The sequence below is a fragment of the Erinaceus europaeus genome, chromosome 1, assembly GCF_950295315.1.
Source record: "Erinaceus europaeus chromosome 1, mEriEur2.1, whole genome shotgun sequence".
Taxonomy (NCBI): Eukaryota; Metazoa; Chordata; class Mammalia; order Eulipotyphla; family Erinaceidae; genus Erinaceus; species Erinaceus europaeus.
The window spans coordinates 192679620-192699235 of NC_080162.1; the positions used below are offsets into that span (position 1 = coordinate 192679620).

The 19616-nt window shown below is 42.8% G+C and overlaps 1 protein-coding gene across 4 annotated transcripts in view; it reads right to left on the reverse strand.

Moving 5' to 3' along the window:
* The window catches only part of CHD7 (chromodomain helicase DNA binding protein 7), a 67951-nt gene that overhangs the window by 26009 nt on the left and 22326 nt on the right, over nt 1-19616 (reverse strand). For all 4 annotated transcript variants that reach the window (XM_060200960.1, XM_060200961.1, XM_060200959.1 and 1 more), the window contains exons 8-15: nt 15603-15746; nt 12960-13215; nt 9086-9296; nt 8320-8515; nt 7879-8046; nt 7351-7530; nt 4147-4257; nt 3852-4057 (exon numbers count right to left, since the gene is read on the reverse strand). In XM_060200960.1, coding sequence (XP_060056943.1) covers nt 3852-4057; nt 4147-4257; nt 7351-7530; nt 7879-8046; nt 8320-8515; nt 9086-9296; nt 12960-13215; nt 15603-15746 — 1472 coding nt within the window. The remainder of the gene's footprint in view (nt 1-3851; nt 4058-4146; nt 4258-7350; nt 7531-7878; nt 8047-8319; nt 8516-9085; nt 9297-12959; nt 13216-15602; nt 15747-19616) is intronic.

The following is a 19616-nucleotide window of genomic DNA, read 5'->3' on the forward strand; positions in this document are numbered from 1 at the left end:
AGAACTTCTCTCAGTTCTGTAAATGTCAGGGCTAGCCCTCATCTCCATGTCTGTGGATGTCATTGTTCTCGCTACAGGGACTCTCCTATCCTGACTGACCAAGTTTCAGTACTCCCTCTTAGTATTCCAGCTACTTCATGGCATCCTTTGAGTCACACATAGGACAGGTCATCCAACTTCTGTGCAATCCATCTCATTTCTTATAGTTCAAGCAGTATGGGAATTGCACCCGAGCTGACTTTCAAAGGACAGGAAACATTTCTTTTTATTTTATTTTATTTATTTATTCCCTTTTGTTGCCCTTGTTGTTTTATTGTTGTAGTTATTATTGTTGTCATTGTTGGATAGGACAGAGAGAAACGGAGAGAGGAGGGGAAGACAGAGAGGGGGAGAGAAAGATAAGACACCTGCAGACCTGCTTCACCGCCTGTGAAGCGACTCCCCTGCAGGTGGGGAGCCGGGGTTTGAACCGGGGTCCTTATGCCGGTCCTTGTGCTTTGTGCCACCTGCGCTTAACCCGCTGCGCTACAGCCCAACTCCCCTGCTACAGCCCAACTCCCCAACAGGAAACATTTCTATGCTTCAATTCCACACACATGTTAAGAAGGTATATAGGAATTCCTACATGCACATCTGCTTTCCTTGAGGTGAGGCTGCGACTGCCCCGCGTAGTTGTATTTTGGTATCTGAGAATCATGGGCTAGCACCCAGTAGACAAGTTCTCAATATGTAGTAAGGACTTGGGGAGGGGGGAGTGTGAGCTATCAGTGGGTCAAGTGTTGAGTGTCTTAAGCTTGAGGGTCCAACTTCAATGTCTGGAATCACATGTGCCAGAGTGGTTTTGTGGTTCTTTCTCACTAATAAATAGATAAAATTTTCTTTTTTTTTATTTTTATTTTTAAAGGTTATTAATGAGAAAGAGAAGAGAGTGAGAGCCAGAGCACCTCTCTGGCATATGTAACGTTAGGGAGTGAACTCAAGACCCCCTAAGAGTCCACTTTGTCTACTATGCCAGCTCCCAGGCCACAAAAAAATATATATATATTTTTGAATCGCCACCAAAGTTATTGCTGGGGCTCAGTGCCTACATTACGAATATACTGCTCCCGGTGGCCACCCCTCCCCCATTACACTTGGCAGAACAGAGAGAAATTGAGAGGGGAGAGGGAGACAGGAAGAAAGAAGGACAGACACCTGCAAAGCTGCTTTACCACTCATGGAGGGTCCCCTCCCCCCTCTCCAGTTGGGAAGCAGGATCCTGAACTCAGCTCCTTGTGCACGGTGATGTGTGAGCTTAACCGAGTACACCGTCATCCAGCCGGAATAACGTTTTTAAATAGAAAATAAAAATGTCTTAAGCACAGTTACCAGATCCAGGGATCGCCGGCGTATTCCAGTCCTGAAGTGACTAGCCTGCTTTTGAAGCTGGGATTATCAGGTGGAGACGGGGAAGAAGGTGTAAGCAGCAAAAGGTTTGACAATGAAGCTGTCTGCCATGAAGAAAGGACGGGGAGCCCGCCCAGCTTGCGAGTGATTAGTAGAGGTGACACAGCTACTCAGACGGGAAGAGCTTTTTACTTGTATTTTTAAATATTTATTTATTTTCCCTTTTGTTGCCCTTGTTTTTTATGGTTGTTGTAGTTATTACTGTTGTTTTTGATGTCACTGTTGTTGGGCAGGACAGAGAGAAATGGAGATGCGAAAGACAGAAATGGGGAGAGAAAGAGAGACAGACACCTGCAGACCTGCTTCACCGCCTGTGCACCAGGTTCCTTATGTACTTGCGCTTCGCGCCACATGGCACTTAACCCACCGCACTACCGCCCGACTCCCCTCAGCAGAACTTTTTTACTCTAGAAAAAAATCCTTGATTCTGCACACATTCTATGTTTTCTGGTACCACTCTGCCTCGTAGAAAGAAAAAGCCCCAATTTTCTTTTTTTTTAAAAATTTTTTAAAAGATTTATTCCCTTTGTTGCCCTTGTTTTTTTTATTGTTGTAGTTATTATTGTTGTTATTGATATCATTGTTGTTGGATAGGACAGAGAGAAATGGAGAGAGGAGGAGAAGACAGAGAGGGGGAGAGAAAGACACCTGCAGACCTGCTTCACCGCCTATGAAGCGACTCCCCTGCAGGTGGGGAGCTGGAGGCTCCAACCAGGATCCTTCCGCCGGTCCCTGCGCTTTGCGCCATGTGCGCTTAACCCCGCTGCGCTACCTACTGCCCAACTCCCAGAGTCCCAATTTTGAAAGAGCTGGCAGGGACCTAGTAGGAGAGGCCAACGAGCCAAAGACATAAGGCAATATGAGGTGACGGAAAGCGCAGACCAGACCCAGACAGGTCTTAAGGTGATGATGCCTCCACTGGATGCCAAGTACAGGAGCTGTGGGACAGATCGAACCTCGGGACAGGGGATGGGGAGTGTGCTCTAGGTGGTGGAGGGGAATGAAGGAAATGAAGCCCTGTCTCAACACACTTAAGACTGTCCAAGCCAGACAAGTGGGAGAGACAGTCAAAAGTCAGACACGATTCTTTTTTTAAAATTTATTATTTATTTGATTTCCCTTTTTGTTGCCCTTATTGTTTATTGTTGTTGTAGTTATTATTGTTGTTATTGATGTCTTCGTTGTTAGACAGGACAGAGAGAAATGGAGAGAGGGGAAGACAGAGGGGGAGAGAAAGATAGACACCTGCAGACCTGCTTTACCACCTATGAAACGACACCCCTGCAGGTAGGGAGCCGGGGGCTCAAACCAGGATCCTTACACTGGTCCTTGTGCTTTGCGCTACGTGTGTTTAACCCACTGCGTCACCGCCTGACTCTCCAGACACAATTCTTATATGCTGTGGTAACAGAAACTTTGTGCTCTGCAACTAGTGACGATTAACTGGCAGAAATAATCAAAGATCTTATCAGCTGGTAGTAGTGCAGACATACTGCTTTGGTAGCATTTAAGTTCTTATTTTGTTAGTCCTACAGCATGTCTGAGAGTTCTGTTTATGCATTCAGATATTGACTGAACACTTTGCCATTCAAAGCACTGTGAGGAGACGCTAGGGAGACTTGGAAATGAATTACGTGTGCTGTGATTCAGCAGGAAAAATGCAAAGCATTCATCATTTTATATTTCGCATGAATTTTAAAATTTTACAATAGAAATTATTGCATTTAAGATGTTTTTGTTAAAAATACTCCCATCTCTGCGGCTAGGAGTTACCCCGTAGAATGCAGACTTTACCGAGCGAGAACTCAGGGTCGAGCCTCCACTCACCACATCAGAGCACGACACAACGGTGAAGCTTCATGAGTGGTGGGTGCAGCAATGCTGAGGTGTCTCTCCTCGCTTCTGCCTACAACTCCCTCCTTACCTCCCATCCTCAATCTAGACAAATAAAAATAAAAATAGTGCACTGGGACCAGACCGGACCGGTGGGGTCGTGCAGGTGTGAAGCCTTAGCAGGAAGAGAAGAATAAGAAGAAAAACACAAACTCCTGAAGACTCCTATCTTTTAAATGAAGGCAAAGCAGGCCATTTTGGAGACTCCAATCTACTAGTAACCAACAAAGTGCTGATTTACTTGTTGTTTCTGTCTTCAGTCCTTAAAGGGAAAATCCATGCTCTTAACTTCAGGCGGCCCTTCAAAACTGTGACAGCTTTGAGCACTAACCAAATGATCTGTTCCTCCCATCAGCACTGCTACAGACAGCTCATATGACAGCACAGTTAAAAAACAAACAAGCAAGCAAACAACAGCAAAAAACCAAACAACAAAAACACAGTTGTTCTATGCCAACTGGAAATACAATTACTTTTACACTAGTGTTCCATTTTTCATCAATCTGACTTACCCATAGACAAGCAGATTCTTCTCAACGCGAAAGCACTCACTCCTTGCATAGCCCTGGGACCTGTCCTGGGGTCGACGGGGCTTTGTGCAAGGCTTCTCTTCAGAATCACTTTCCAAGTCTGAAAATTCCATCAGCTCATCTTCCTTCACTGCACTGTAGAGTCTGGTCTGCTTCCTTACTCTTGGAGTATCAATAACCAGGTTGTTCTAAAAAGGACAGCAGATACACTTGAAACTTCTGAAAAAGGCATTTCTGATTTAGATCAGACAGGGTTTGAACGGGACCTCTCACTCACCCTCCCATTTAAGGCATCAATGTCCAGCTCGGCCTTCTTAGCCCACTTCTGCCAGAAATTTGGATCATCTAAGGAAATATCTGTCCTATTTCCAGATGCAACGAAACTTGCCTAAGGGAGGGGGGAGAATAAGCATTATTTCAATCTCAGATAATAGAAATTAACTTTCAGTTATCTATTCACTCAAGTACGATTCATTCCTCCACTGTGAGCCAGATGCTACAATCAGTGGGGTTGATGAAACCTTGATGTCCAGAGGCTAAGACATACCAGGAGACATACAATGACAAGGCAGTGTCACGAGTGAGAAGTCAAAGAATCAGAAAGTATGTTCAGAGGAAAGGTGCTAACCAGATGTAGATGGAGTGCGTGCACAGGTAGGTTATTCTAGGTGGCAAGAAGTATCAGCTCTCCAGAAGATAAGGCCTGGAACTAACTGTTGGAAGCTCATCAGGTGAAAAAGCATGCCAGGATGTTCACGTCAGCTTGTGTGTGAAGGGGAAGAGGAGAGGAGCGAGGAAGGCTTTGCAATCCTGTTAGCTACGTGGAGGTAGGAGTGGGCTCTGCAAGTCAGAGCCATCTAAGAGGGGCATCACACAGCCAGTCACCTGGTAAGATCATGCTGATGTCTCAGAGTATGAGATGCACAACAGAGTAGGACGGGTCACTAAAGCTTAGAGAGGAAATAATGAAGACCAAAAGAACTACAGCAGATACAGAGAAAAGGAGATCCTTTGAAAGGACATTCCTTAAAAGGAAAAACTAATATAGTTAAACTCCGAGTGGCTAGAGCGTGGAAAAGGTACGTGGGGGCGGTGGAGGAAACTGGGAAAAAGCAGTGTTCAGCCTTGAATTTGAACAATGTTACTCAGGCAGAATGAGTGAGTGAGCGAGCGAGCGAGCGAGTGAGTGAATTATAAAGGTGCAGTGAATGGAGGGACAGGGATGAAGGATTTGGTGTTGGCAGTGTCTGTAAGGAATGAGAAAAGAACCTGAAAAGAGGGAGAAAAGTGATGCTGGGCCAGGTGTTGACACAACTGGTAGAGTGGACACGTTAGCAAGCACAAGCACCTGGATGTCAGTGCCCAGTCCCTATGGGAAGGGGTAAGTTTCATAAGCAGTAAAGCAGCCCTGCAGGCTACTTTCTCTCTTCCATTTCAACCCTCCCCTCTCAGTTCTTCTGTCCTATCAAATTAAAGAAAGAAATGAAGAAGACGAGGAAGGGGAGGAGAATGAGGATAAAGGAGGAGGGTGAAGAAGGAAGTGAAGGAGGAAGAGAAGGAGGAGGAGGAAGAGAAGGAGAAGGAGGAGGAGGAGGAGGAGAAGGAGGAGAAGGAGAAGAAGGAGAAGGAGGAGGAGGAGAAGGAGGAGGAGGAGAAGGAGGAAAAGAGGAGGAGGAAGAAGGAGAAGAAGAAGGAGGAGGAGGAGGAGGGGGAGGAGGAGAAGAAGAAGATGATGATGATGGCCACTGGGAGTGGTGGATTCATCATGTAGGCAGGCATCAAGCCCCAGTGTTAACCCTGATGGAAAAAAAAAAAAGTTCTGAGTCACAGAGCCCCGCAGGGCAGAGCCTTTCAAGATAAGCAGTTAGAAGGGAAAAAAGAAAAAAAAAAAAAAAAAAAGATAAGCAGTTGGGACATCTGAGTGCCCATACTAAAGAGGAGGGAAGTGGACTCCTACCTCACATCACGCACACAGACTGACTCAGAAAGGATTATGGGTCAAAATGTAAGAGTGAAAACTATCACATTCTCAGAAGTAAACGCGTGGGTGAATCTGTAGACAAAGGCTAAATGATATACCAAAAGCACAGATAATGAAAGGAAAAAAAAAAAGGTAAATTGGCTTCATTTATATGAACATTCATATGAAAAAAACAAAAACCATTTTAAGTTCCAGATTCTATCCAGGACACCACAAGTGCCAAAATTAAGCAGTATTCTGGTCTCTTTCTTAGACATTTAAAAACTAATCTCTCTAAAAAACAAACAAACATCCAGACAAAGTATTGGTAAGGATTTGGAAAAACTTGGACGAATTCTTTAGACCTGACTATTGGGAAGGGAAGATAGTATGCATTAGAACAGTTCGACAGTCTCTCAAAGGGTTAAATGCAGAGCTTATATGACCACCCAGAAATCCCATTCCTGGAATATATCTGAGAAAAACGAAAACATCTCTACACAAAAACTTGTATACAAATGTTCACAACAATCATTCATAGTAACTCAAAACTAGAAATAACCCAAATAACATTATCAACTAGCCAATGGTAAGGGAGGTCCAGTTACATGATGGACTATTGCTCACCAATAAAATGGAAAGAATTATGCCAAGTGAACAGTGTCAGTCACATATGACAGAACGTTCAATAGACAACCACTAGCGGTTCTTGGGGACAGGCTGGAAGTTAGGGGTGTGGTGGGGGCAAGCTGAGTATTAATGAACATGATTTTTTAGGGTGACAGAAAAGTTCTCAAAATGGACCATGGCGACAGTTACTCAAGAATGATCACGTGGCAAAGGAATTGGACTGCACACTTACATCGGGTCAACTTAATGCTATGGACACCGCACTGAAATAAAGGTGTTGAAAGCGGAAGTGCAAATGTAAGCCTGGCTCTTGTGAGTGAAAACTCATGCCGACGAAGCCTCCGAAGGCTGCACAGGTCTAAGGGCCGGAACTCAAGGGTGGATTTCGCGGTGCTGTCTGACGGGGGAAGAAGGCAGGGCAAAGTGCAGGAGAGGCAGCTGGTGCCAATTATGCTGATGTGGATTTTAGCTATAAAAGAAGAGTTATGGAGTTGGAGCTAGAGTGGCAAACAGATGAGAGACTTTTTTTAAAAAATAAGAGTGACTTGACGATTCTTACAGACTGCCAGGAACGTGGGCCTCCGAGACTTGGAGAGGATGGGGCATGAACACAGGGAAAGGGTCAGCCTGGGGGGCCAGAAAGCAGATATGACAGCAAGATGAGGGTGACTACACAGGAGAAAGCCCAACAGACACACACACACACACACACACACACACACACACACACACACTACAAACAAACAGTCAAAAAAAATTTTACGCATGAGAGCTTCACAGGAAGTGGCTTTACTGATCTATAACGTAAAGCAAGCATGCACCCTTTGCAGCACCACGCACAAGTCATGGCTTCCTTCTCAAGGACGCCTGCCTATTCAGAGTGGCTTGTACCTTGGCGAATGTGGAGCCTTTCCCTTCCGACTCAATGGTGATGGTGTGGGTTCGCCGCAGAAGGATCTGATCAATGTCCTCCTCACAGAACTTTGACCCTTCGTCCTCCTCATCCATGAGAGCTCCATAAGCCCCTTTGCGTAGAAGGTCTTCTATCTCTTTCTTGGAAAGCTGTTGTACCTGTTCCAAACACGTATTTCAGATACGGCACTAGCAACTGGAAAGTTTGTCAGCTAAATGTGTGTTTCCCTTTTCTCAAAGAGGACAGACCTGAATTATACAAAAGGAAAAGGTGACTAAAAAAAACATCCAACTATTGAGTAGAAAAATCATCTGAACCTTTGGGGTCCAGACAGTACTCTACCTGTTAGAACATAGGACTCTGACGCGGGGAAGAGCTGAACAGTGCTAAGCTGTCTCTCTCACATGAAAACAAGTCTTGGAAAGAGAAGAAGGATCCGACAATCAACGATTTCTTACTACTAGATAAAGCAAGAGGCCGGGAATGGGTGGGCAAGCGCCGCTTACCCCATTGGTGGCATTCTCCCTTCCGCTCATGGACTGCAGCACGGCTTTATCCAGACCAAGCTTCAAGCTAGCCTTGTCAAACATTTCCCTTTCGTAGGAATTTCTTGTAATCAGCCTGTAGATTTTCACCGACTTGCTCTGCCCTATTCTATGACATCTAGCCTGAGCCTAGAAGAAGAGAACAATTAATTAACACTTTTGCCAAAGAAAAGAAACACCTAGTAGCAGGCTATATAGCACATGTACCAGTGCGCCGAGGTGCCGTTTAGAAGAGGGCCAGCATAGCAAGTTACTTCTCTATTATTACTAAGTTGATTACTGGTCACTTCATCAGCCCCAACGGCCAGAGAGCGCCTAAGCAACTACACGGCTTGACTAGGAAGTTCTCCATTACAGCTGAATGACTACAAGGCATCAGAAAGGTTTCTTTTGCGTGTTTACCTGGAGATCATTTTGGGGATTCCAGTCAGAATCAAAGATGATGCAGGTATCAGCAGCAGTAAGATTAATGCCTAGCCCTCCTGCCCTCGTACACAGGAGGAAAACAAACCTATCAGAATCAGGTTTGGAGAATCTGTCGATAGCTGCCTGACGAAGGTTGCCTCTCACTCGGCCATCGATCCTTTCATATGGGTACCTATAGAACGGCAGAGGTGTTGAGGAGCGCTGACCAAGGACTCGTGTGGCACACCCGTGCCTGCTTTGATTTTCATGAAAATAACACAATCTGAGATGCACATTGACAGCATGATACCACTCGTCAGAAATGACTCCAGAACATACAGATTTGGCTGCAGTTTTTACACACACACACACACACACACACACACACACACACACACACACACACACACACACTGCTTGAATACCGAAAGACTACATTTTATTTGGCGTCCTCTTCAGTGAAGTTCTACAACTCCAAGACTAGCTGACCTCTCTCTACTAGTAAAATAACAACTTGAGGTGAGAACTATCTCCCCCTAGTCAACTGGGCAACAAGTTGCTCCTAAGTATGAAGAGTCTTCCTGCAGCCACCACGTAAACCCAACTACCGTGTTCGTCAATAGCCTCTAAAGCAGAGGGCATGCTTTTCCCACTCCGGCCCTCCTTTATCGTGAATGTCACATGAAGGGAAAAAACCCTCTCAGGGCTTGGGGAAAGGTCGTTGGTTAAACTTCCTTTCTAGTCTCCCGGCACAGGCCCTCACCGTCTCTGGATGAGGTAGTCTTCCAGGATGTCCAAGCAGCGCACCATCTGGGAAAAGATAAGCACCCTGTGGCCGCCAGCCTTCAGTTTTGGCAGCAGCTTGTCAATCAGCACTAGCTTGCCAGCAGCCTGGATCATCGCCTGGAGCTGAAAATCTGGAGAGTCTGCATTGTGTGTCTCTTTAAACTCTTCCAAAATTTTCTCTTCAGCACCTGCAGAGATTGGATAGCATAATGTGAGCGCTGTAAAAGGTTTTTTTTTTTTTTTTTAATTACTAAAAACAATGTGTCTGCTTTCGGAAACTCACTGTAAAGTGTACAAACCGGAATGCCACGATCATGCTTGTGAGCATAAATCCATCCACATATTTTAAGTCAAGTCTACACAAAAACATGAGATATAAAAGGGAGCAAAGTTTTAAACACAGCACAGTTTGGCTGTTTTTTTGGGGGGGAGGGCGCACGTTTTCCAACAAAACAAATGTTTGCTGTTTGTAAAAATTGAATTTCAGCAACAGACTGTCAAGCCAGAAGTGGTAAAAATAAGCCAAGGGCCAGACACCTACAGAAAATTTGGAGCCTAAATCGCTGAAGAAATGAACTGTTTACTAATACAATATCAAAACAAACAACAAAATATGTTTTGAGACTAAGAAACATGGGAGACAGTTCTAACAATCAGAGTGTAAAAGCAGTACTTGACATATGAAGCGGCATGTTAATACAGCCAAGAGGTAGGCAATGAAAGACATTTCACGTCTCAGGACAATCTTTATTTTTACAGGATACATGAGCACATCAAAATCTCTGAATCTTCTTCCACATTCAGGCCAATCTGACAACGTCTTAAAAAAAAAAGAAAGAAAATCTATCTTGTCTATGGCCGTACCACCTTGAACACGCCTGATCTCGGAAACTAAGCAGGGTCGGGCCTGGTTAGTAATTGGATAGGAGAAAATCTATCTTGACGGCCTGGGGAGTGGCGCACCTGGTTGAGCTCACATGCTATACAATGCATAAGAACCACGGTTTAAATCCTCAGCCCCCACTGGCAGGAAAAAATCCTAAAAGGTAAAGCAAGTCTGCAGGTGTCTCTCTGTCCTCCTCTTATCTCCTCCTTCTCTCTCAATTTCTATTTCTATATCCAATAAATACGATAAAATAAAATTAAAAAAAAAAATCTATCTCGAGCTTTAAAAGCTTAAAAAAAAAAAAAAAAAAAAAAAAAGACCACCACCATCTGGGACCCAGATCAAATCGATGGGGTTTACAGTCGACACTATTTATACACTTTTCCTATATTTGGGAGCTACTCTCTTGCCTGATCCAGCTTTCTAGTCCTTTTTCCAACTAAGACACCACCTCCCCACATAACTTTGGTCCACCTGCATGTTAGCTGTCAGACTTAGCAAAGACTAGTAAAGTCATGGGCCCCTTGGAATATATCTAAAACAGCCTACTAGATTTTTCCAAAACAGAGACCCCAAATCTTCATCTGCAACAGGTTCATGATTAGAAAACAGCCTTCAGGTTCATGATTAGAAAACAATTTGTTCTGCTTTATATCTTAACTCTCTTTCAGCCACCAGATTCCATATACTACCATGATGCCAACCTGACTTCCCTGAGCAGGTGACCCCACCAATGTGTCCTGGAGCCCCGCCTCCCCAGATCCTTGTCCCAATAGGGAAAGAGAGACAGGCTGGGAGTATGGGTCCACCTGCCAACACTCATGTTCTGCGGGGACGCAATTACAGAAGCCAGACCTTCCACCTTCTGCATCCCATAATGACCCTGGGTCCATACTGCCAGAGGGATAAAGAATAGTAACGCTTTCGGGGGGACAGGAGATGGGATAGGGAGTTCTGGTGGTGGGAACTGTGTGGAGTTGTACCCCTCTTCTCCTATGGTCTTGTCAATATCTCCATTTTACAAAATAAAAAAAGGAAGAAAGAAAGAGATCACCACTACCACCACTAAGTAAGTGATCTCCATAAGACATTTATGCCTAAATATTTTTCCTTATATGTCCACATAAATTTCTGCTTATTTAAATATTTGAGGACATTAGAGAGAAATTGAGAGAAAGGCCTCTTTCCTAATGAATGTGAGGTCCTTTCTCCTTCCTTCCCTTCCCCCAGATCCAAACTTATTCAGGAAGCAGCAGACTAAGCTTCCTTCAACAGCTTAGGTGGCTTAACTAGAATTACGCAACGTGGGTCTGACCTCCCTCAGTCTCTTAGGTCAGTCAGGACATGGCTGCTGTGCTCAGCACCTCTCTCGAAGGATTGGGGGTGGTAATAGTCACCTGTTTTTCAGAAAGTAAAAAACAACAAATTCATTTAATGGAATCAGTCCTCAGCCTTAAACCATACCAAAAGCTTCTATCATTTTTTAAAAAATTTATTTAAAAAAGGAGACATTAACAAAACCATAGGATAAGAGGGATACAACTCCACACAATTCCCACCACCAGATCTCTGTATCCCATCCCCTCCCATGATACCTTTCTATCATTTCTACCATGGTTTTAATAATGTGAACTAGCCAGACACAAGATGAAGATACACAGCCTCAAGATATTTATGCCTCAAAATGGCTTAAATATGTTAATAAACAAGTTAAGACAGCCACTTGGAGAGTTCATCTGCAAGCAGTAAAAGATGTAACAAAAAAGTGTTATGTTTAAAGTACACTTGTGGAAATTAAGCCAGGACACAGTAATAAGGAGAAATACAGCTTATGATTTCTCTTTCTTTCTTTCTCTCTTTCTTTCTTTTCCTCCTTTATTTGATAGGACAGACAGAAACTGAGAGGGGAGAGGGAGACAGAGAGGAAGAGAGACAGAAAGACACCTATAGTCCTTTCTTCACCTAGGTCCTTGGGCATGTTAACATGTGCGTTTAGCCAGGAGTGTCACCGCCTGACCCCCTCCCCCCCGCTTATAACTTATCAATCAACAAAGAGTCTGACTGAGATCACTGTAAAGTCACATAATATCTCTAGCAAGCAACAAGGCCTTCTGCAAAGAACGGGGGGGGGGGGGGGACTGGCAGAAGATGTCAACTCTGTGGAGCTGGTCTCTTATTCAATTCTCATTGAAATGAAAGACTAATACTTGGGGTTTTTAAGTGGGAAAAAAATAAAATAATAAAGTTGGGGTTTTTAAATGATGAAGAACAAAATAATCGCTAAGCTTTAGCAGAAAAGCTCTCTGGCTGGGGAAAACTACACAGTGGTAGCACATAGGATTTGGATGTGACAGATCCCAGGCTCCATGCCCAGCAGCACCAGCAGACCGGGTTGAGTAGCACTCGGCTCAAGAATAAATAAGTAAATAAATAAATAAATAAATATTCCAAATGTGTGATTCACCTTCTTTCATACAGTTTGTATTCTATAATCAATTCTAACATGTCTTGCTTACATTACTCTCAACTTATGCAAGTTATTTCTTATTTCTTCTAATTACAGAACGGTGAACTGAATTTTGGTTTAATTAAGTTAACTGTCCTTGGAATTTTGTGTTATGATAAAAGCAAAAACCAGACTTTGTTATCCACCCCTCCCAGTTGCCTTGCCAGCCAGTGTAATTATGAAGTTTTAGATGCACTTTAGCTGGTCTTCCAGAATAAGACAAGGAAGTTGGAAAGCAGGAGAAGGTGAAGTAGAGGCTTGCACCAGAGAGGCTTGGTGCTTCGTCTTTGGTCCCCACAAAAGGAGGCGTTACCATAAACAGGAAGGGGGTTAAGATTCATAGGGAGATGACACGATACGGTGATGACCGTGAGCCATAAGCGCCTCAGTCTGGAGGAAGTAAAGGAATTCTCACACTTTGACAGTCACGGAAACAGACTTACTAGAGGGCAGGCTTACCGTTGATAAGGTACGGATGATTGCAGCACTTCCGTAATTCCATCATGGTGTTTAAAAGGTTAGGTACGTTAGCTTGACCACCACCTTTGGAAAGAAATGTAAAATTCTTCTCAAGGATGGCTCGGTAATATTTCTTCTGAATGTTTGTTAGCTCAACTTCAATAATAGTTTCTTCCTTTGGGGCCAAGTTCTTTTCTACATCCTCCTTGAGACGTCTCAACATCATTGGCTTTAGAATAGCCTGGAGTTTTTGCACCTAAAAAAGTTTACCTTCAATAAATGTTGGCATCAAGATTTGCTTGCAGGCTAAAATGCACTCTAATATAAAGTCAAGATTGCTCTTTCTTATTTGTCATCCATTCTCATTTGTCAAAGCCCAGTAAAGGTAAAAAAACAAACAAACAAACAAAAACAAACCACTCATCATTCAGTTTTCCCAACACACAAGTGCATGATATTTGAACGACTACATTCCAAATGGCCTATTTCACTTATCCAGGAGTCTTGAACAGGCAAAAAGGCTTGGAAAGTACACAGCAAAAATGAATTCCTGGGGAAACATCCCTGTGTGTTTAAGCATAGGGTTAGTATGCCTGAGGCTCTGAGGTTCCAGGTTCAAGCCCCAGCACCACCAGAAAGCCATACCTGAGTATTCTGGTATCTCTCTCATTAAAATAAAATCTTAGGGGGAGAAAGGGGATGGGGGTGGTAATGCACCTGGTTGAACACATACATTACTATATGCAGGGACCTGGATTCGAGCCCCTGCTCCCCACCTGCAGTAAGACACTTCAGGAGTAGTGAAGCAGGTCTGCAAGTATTTATCTTTCTCGCTTCCTCCCTTCTCAATTTTTCTCTATCCTATGAATTAAAATAGAAAAGAGGACAAATGATCTCCAGAAGTAGTGGATTCACAGTGCCAGCACCGAGACCTAGCAATAATGCTGGTGGCAATAAATAACTGTATAATAAGTGAACACAATCTACTCATTCAACTTTCTCTTCTGTTTATCTTAAGTCACGTGATTGACGAGGAAAGAAAAGTGGCAATGTCATAGAAGTACAATGATGCAGTTTTCTCTTTCTAGAAAGCATAAAATGAGCTAATTCTTACATCAGTGAAAAAGCAGAGCTCACTCTGGTTCTCTTTTCGGTTGATAGTTAATAGGATACCCCACGCCAGAAAGCCTTTTGTTCATATTTTTTCTTTAAAGGATAAATATGGGATGATCTCATTCATAGGCAGAAGTTGAAAAACAAGATCAGAAGGGAAGTCACTAAGCATAACTTGCGCTGGAGTTGGTGTATTGCACCAAAGTAAAAGACTCGGGGGGTGGGGGTGAGGGTGGGGGTGGGGTAGGGAGGGTTCAGGTCCTGGAACATGATGGCAGAGGGGGACCTAGTGGGGGTTGAATTGTTATGTGGAAAACTGGGAAATGCTATGCATGTATTATTGTATTTAACTGTTGACAGTAAACTATTAATCCCCCAATAAATAAATTAATAAAGGTTAAAAGAAAAGTAAAGAAAATCCAAACAAAAGAGATTTCACTCTGAGCTAAATTTAAGAAGCTGAAGACTGAGTTAGGGAAAGGGATAGTTAAAAAGCAAGATTTCTAGCAAACCTCACATACATTTCAGATACAGCAGAATAACGACACACTCTTGGCTGGCAGTGGCACACCCAGCTGAGCACGCCTGTTACCATGTGCAAGGATTGGGTTCAATCCCCCAACCCCCAACAGCAAGAGTGAAGTGTCATGAGCCAAGGGGTGAAGCAGTGCTTCCAGTGTCTCTCTTTCGCCCATCACCCCTCCCCCTTTCCATTTTTCTCTGTCCTATAAAATAAAGTATTAATCATGAGGACACACATAGTTCTCACGATGTGTGCTCTTGTGGTGTGCAGAATAATCAGCCATATTTCACAGGCAATATTCCATTTACCTCTCACAGAAATGTTGTGGAATAGTCCAACTGTATTTCCAAATGAAGTATGTAGACTCAGGAAAGTCAACAATACAATCAAGAATAGAGTAAGAAATAAAACTTGATTGAAGAATAAGAAAACACAAAGCAGAACTTGGACTGGGACTGGTGTATTAGACCAAAGTGAGACTCTGGTGCTGGGGGGAGGAGGGTTCAGGTCCTAGGACATGATGGTGGAGGAGGACCAAGAATTGTTATGTGGAAAACTGAGACATGTTGTGCATGAACAAACTACTGAATTTTACTGTTGGCTATAAACCCTTAATCCTCCCCCAATAAAGGAAGAGAGAGAGGGAGAGAGAAGAAATAAAATTTGAATATCAAAACTCCAGAAGGCAAATCATTCTATAATCTGACATTACCTGCAAAAGTGTATCTAGCAAAGCCACCACCTGGAACAGCACGGCAGCGTGTGAAAATTACACGAACAGGCATACAAGCTCTCTTTAAACCTCAGTAGGTCTTCATGTAGGTGAACGTGAGTGGGGCGGGGAGAGGGGAACCGCTGTAACAATGGCCCGGAAACAGTATCCAGGTCAATGCTTGTGTTAAGTACGGAAAACACAGGAGACTTACATCTTAAGACTGAATGCTTTGCCGTTTTGTGGGTTAGTTTTCTACCAAATCACTAAGATACAAACTAGATGTGGCAAGTACCTGTTCCTCTGTTTTCAGATCACCAAATTCTTGCATAAAGGTGGTTTCTGAAGGGAAGCGACTCGGTTCCAAGAAATGAAGCAAGCTAAAGAGCTCCTCCACAGTGTTCTGCAGTGGGGTCCCTGTCAGCAGCACTTTGTGTTCCTAGGGGATTCAAGAAATGCAGCTGATCGCACTGTAACAAAACCAACTTATTAAAACCGACGTCTCTACCTCAATACCAACGTTTCTACTTCTTGATAACGTTACTCCACTCCAGTATAAGAATGGAGCACAGAGGGAGGCATGTGAGAGAAAAGCATTTTTCTTGCTTCAGGAAGGCACATGGAGGGGGCCCTTCAGGACTCAGCAGACCACGCAGCTGTGCTTGCTTTGTGTTCTTGCTAGATTCAATGGTCAACATTTTAGTGTTATGCTGTGTATGTTCTCTAAAGCACAATGCTCCCCTCACGTCAAACTTTTTCTAAATTTCTCTCTCTCTCTCTCTCTCTGACTCTCTCTCTCAGACACAACTTTTTAAAAAAATTTTTTAAATATTTATTTATTTCCTTTTGTTACCCTTATTGTTTTATTGTTGTAGTTCTTATTGTTGTTGATGTCATTGTTGGATAGGACAGAGAGAAATGGAGAGAGGAACAACTTTTATTTTAGATAGAGACCAAGAAAAGTTGAGAGGGAAGGTAGACATAGAAAGGGAGAGAAAGGGAGTCGGGCTGTAGCACAGCAGGTTAAGCACAGGTGGCGCAAAGCACAAGGACCGGCATAAGGATCCCGGTTCGAATCCCGGCTCCCCACCTGCAGGGGAGTCGCTTCACAGGCGGTGAAAGCAGGTCTTCAGGTGTCTATCTTTCTCTCCTCCTCTCTGTCTTCCCCTTCTCTCTCCATTTCTCTCTATCCTATCCAACAATAATAACTACAACAATAAAACAACAAGGGCAACAAAAGGGAATAAATAAATAAAATAAATATTAAAAAAAAAAGGGGAGAGAAAGAGAAGAGAGAGGAAGAAGGAGAGGGAAGGGGAGAGAGAGAGAGAGACCTACAACACTGCTTCACCACTTACAGAGCTTCCCCCTTGTAGGTGTGGACTGATGGCTTGATCCCAGGTCCTCATCAACCACGTACACCGCCACCCAGCCCGTTTCCTGAAATTCTTAAGACTCAAATAAAGCTGAAATACTTCTTCCTATTCTCTGTATCAACAGTGCTCTGGTCTCCCCTTCTGCTTGCTGGATGACTCACCTCAGAGGCAAAAGAAGCTCAACGAGCAATAGCATATGAAAAACTATTTGTTCTGCAAAAACTTCAAACTAGCAAAGAGGTCAGTTTGGTTTTAAATGCCACAATAATTTAAAAAAAAATAAATAAGGTGCTATTTCTAGTTTTTTCCCTTTAAACCAGGTAAACTGTTTCTTTAAAACAGTTCCTGCTTATAAATTCTCCAATTTCCCTTTTATATTTAAAAGCTTGCCTTCCAATTTTTATATATCCAGTACAAAGAAGCTTTTTTTTTTTTGGCAATAACCAGTCTTAATAACAATAAGTTTATTACTCTTAAGGGTCTGATTACTTTCTACTGTGGCCATTTGACATAGTGTAACTCATAAAATTATTTAGAAAAAAAATTGACCAGGTTTTCAAATGCTATTCAGACTTTATCTGAACTCTGAGAAAACTCTTTGCTAAGGAGAGAGTATATGCTTAGAAAATGCCAGGTGAATGATGATACTAAGGCCATGCTAATTTTTTTCACTATCTTATGTGTTAATCTGTCATTTAAGCATTTTGAAAGTGAGACAAAAGAAAAGAAAAGAAAAGGAAAGGAAAACGAAGTAAAAAGAAAGTCGGTGAAACAATTCAATTCGCTTTTATTAGAGGTCCCGGATACAGGAAGGTGAATGGAACACCATCAGGTTCAGACTCATTTTATTCGTAACATAAGAGTAAGGAGGAGTTTGGCACTGGCAGAACACTTCACAATCACTGCTTCAGAAATGTCTTGGAAGACTCAAGTCTAACAGCAAAGAAAACAAAAATAAAAGTAAACCAATGGGATTCCATCAAACTGAAAAGCTTCTGCACAGCAAATGCTACCATCATCCAAACAGAAATGGGTTCTAAAGAACAGATCTTTATACAACATACTTCAGAAAAAGGACTAATAACCAAAATACAGAAATAACTTGGTAAAAGACACACACACACACACACACACACACACACACACACACAGAAAATGAGGCGAGGACATGTGCTCAGTACTGCTTATCGGAGAAAGGCAAATAAAGGCCAGAATGAGATACAACTTTACACTTCTGAGACTGTCATACATCAGAAAGGGCAGAAACAGCAGAGACTGGAGAAGGTGAATGAGGGGGAAGGGGGAGAGACACTTCTGCACTGTTGGTGGAAATGTAATTTGGTCCAACCCTTGTGGAAAGTAGTCTGGAGATTTCTCAGAATACAAAGACCTAGCCTCTGACCCGATACTTTCGCTTCTGGTACTTAACTCAAAGGAAACAAAACTCCTGTTAGAGACTATGTATAGCTATGTTCACATGATTTTTAATAGTTGGAAGCAACCTGGATGTCCAATGACAGATGAGTAGGTAAGAAAACTGTGCAGTGGAATACTACTCATCTGTTAAAAATGATGAAACCATGCACTTTGCCTCATCTTGAAGGAACTTGAAGACGTCATGTATGATAAGTACAAACATAAGGAAATCCTCTTGGATAAAGAAATCATAGTATTTGTTTAGCTATTGTCGGGCAGAAGACTACCTAAATAGAAAAAAAAATTGCTTTCCTCTGCGGCAGACAGCAGAAAAACAGTTTTCTTTGCTTAAATAGTAACTGCTAGGAAACAGCTAGCTAGAGAGAATATTGTTTAACAAGTAATAGTAGTACAGAACATCTCTTAGATATAACAAGTGTAATCGCAAAACACATCTTGGAATAATGTAATAGTAACTGTAAAAAAATGTTGACTCTTAAGATTTTGACTCAAATAAGTATGGGTCAACAACTAAGGTCCGAGTGCTTGTTTCTCTCTCCACCGTTCACCTCCCTGCTTTTCCCATTCTCTATCCGTCTCAGGGAATCATTTCACCACCAGCATGACTTCTGCTGGCCAGAACCCAGCAAGACAAGTGGTGACCTCATGTGAAGATCCATGACGTGAGTCAAGACTGAAACTAACATCGACAAGAAATCAGCAAGCCTAGAGTGGGGCTGTCTGGACTGATTCTCTACGATCTGCTTTAAAGGCAGTGGAAACACAGCAGCTGCTTGACCTAACTACCAACGCCTTCAGATGCTGAACAAGGGGAATTTTCTTGTGACCCACAATGGGTCAATTTTTAACTAAGGGCAGCGTGTATATGTCAACATATTCAAGAGTCTGCTCAGAGCAGCTTCATACAGAATAAAAAGAAAAACAGTTCTTTGAATCACTCTGCAAACAGTAAGAACACACACTGCCCAGGTTTCCTGAGTGTGGAACTCTAGTGAGAGTGGTTGGGAACTGAGTGGGGGTATACATTAAAAAATAAAGGTATGGTTTAGAATTTTTGGTCCATACTCCCAGAGGGGGAGATGTTAGAGGAAGATGATCAGAGGGCACAGAGCTCCTACTCCAGCAGGACCCTGAGAGAGAAGAGGAAAAAAAGAGAAGACACTTGGATATTGTAATAGGTGTAGGTGTGACTCAGGCAGAGAAGGTGAGAGCAAAGCAAAAAGGATACACATTTATAGGAATACTAGTTAACCCATATCTGTGACCTTGGGAAAATGACCGCAGTTTCCAATAAAGAGAATGGGGACACAGAACTCTGGTGGTGGGAAGGGTGTGGAACTATACCCATTATAATTCTGTAAATCAATATTACATTACTAATAAAAATAAAAAATAATCATATGATAGGAGAGCCAGGAAAAGCCTCAGTGCTCCTCATAATAAGGCCTTAAAAGAACTGTACTTGCTCCTTTATCAACATAGTCTAGAAATGCCCT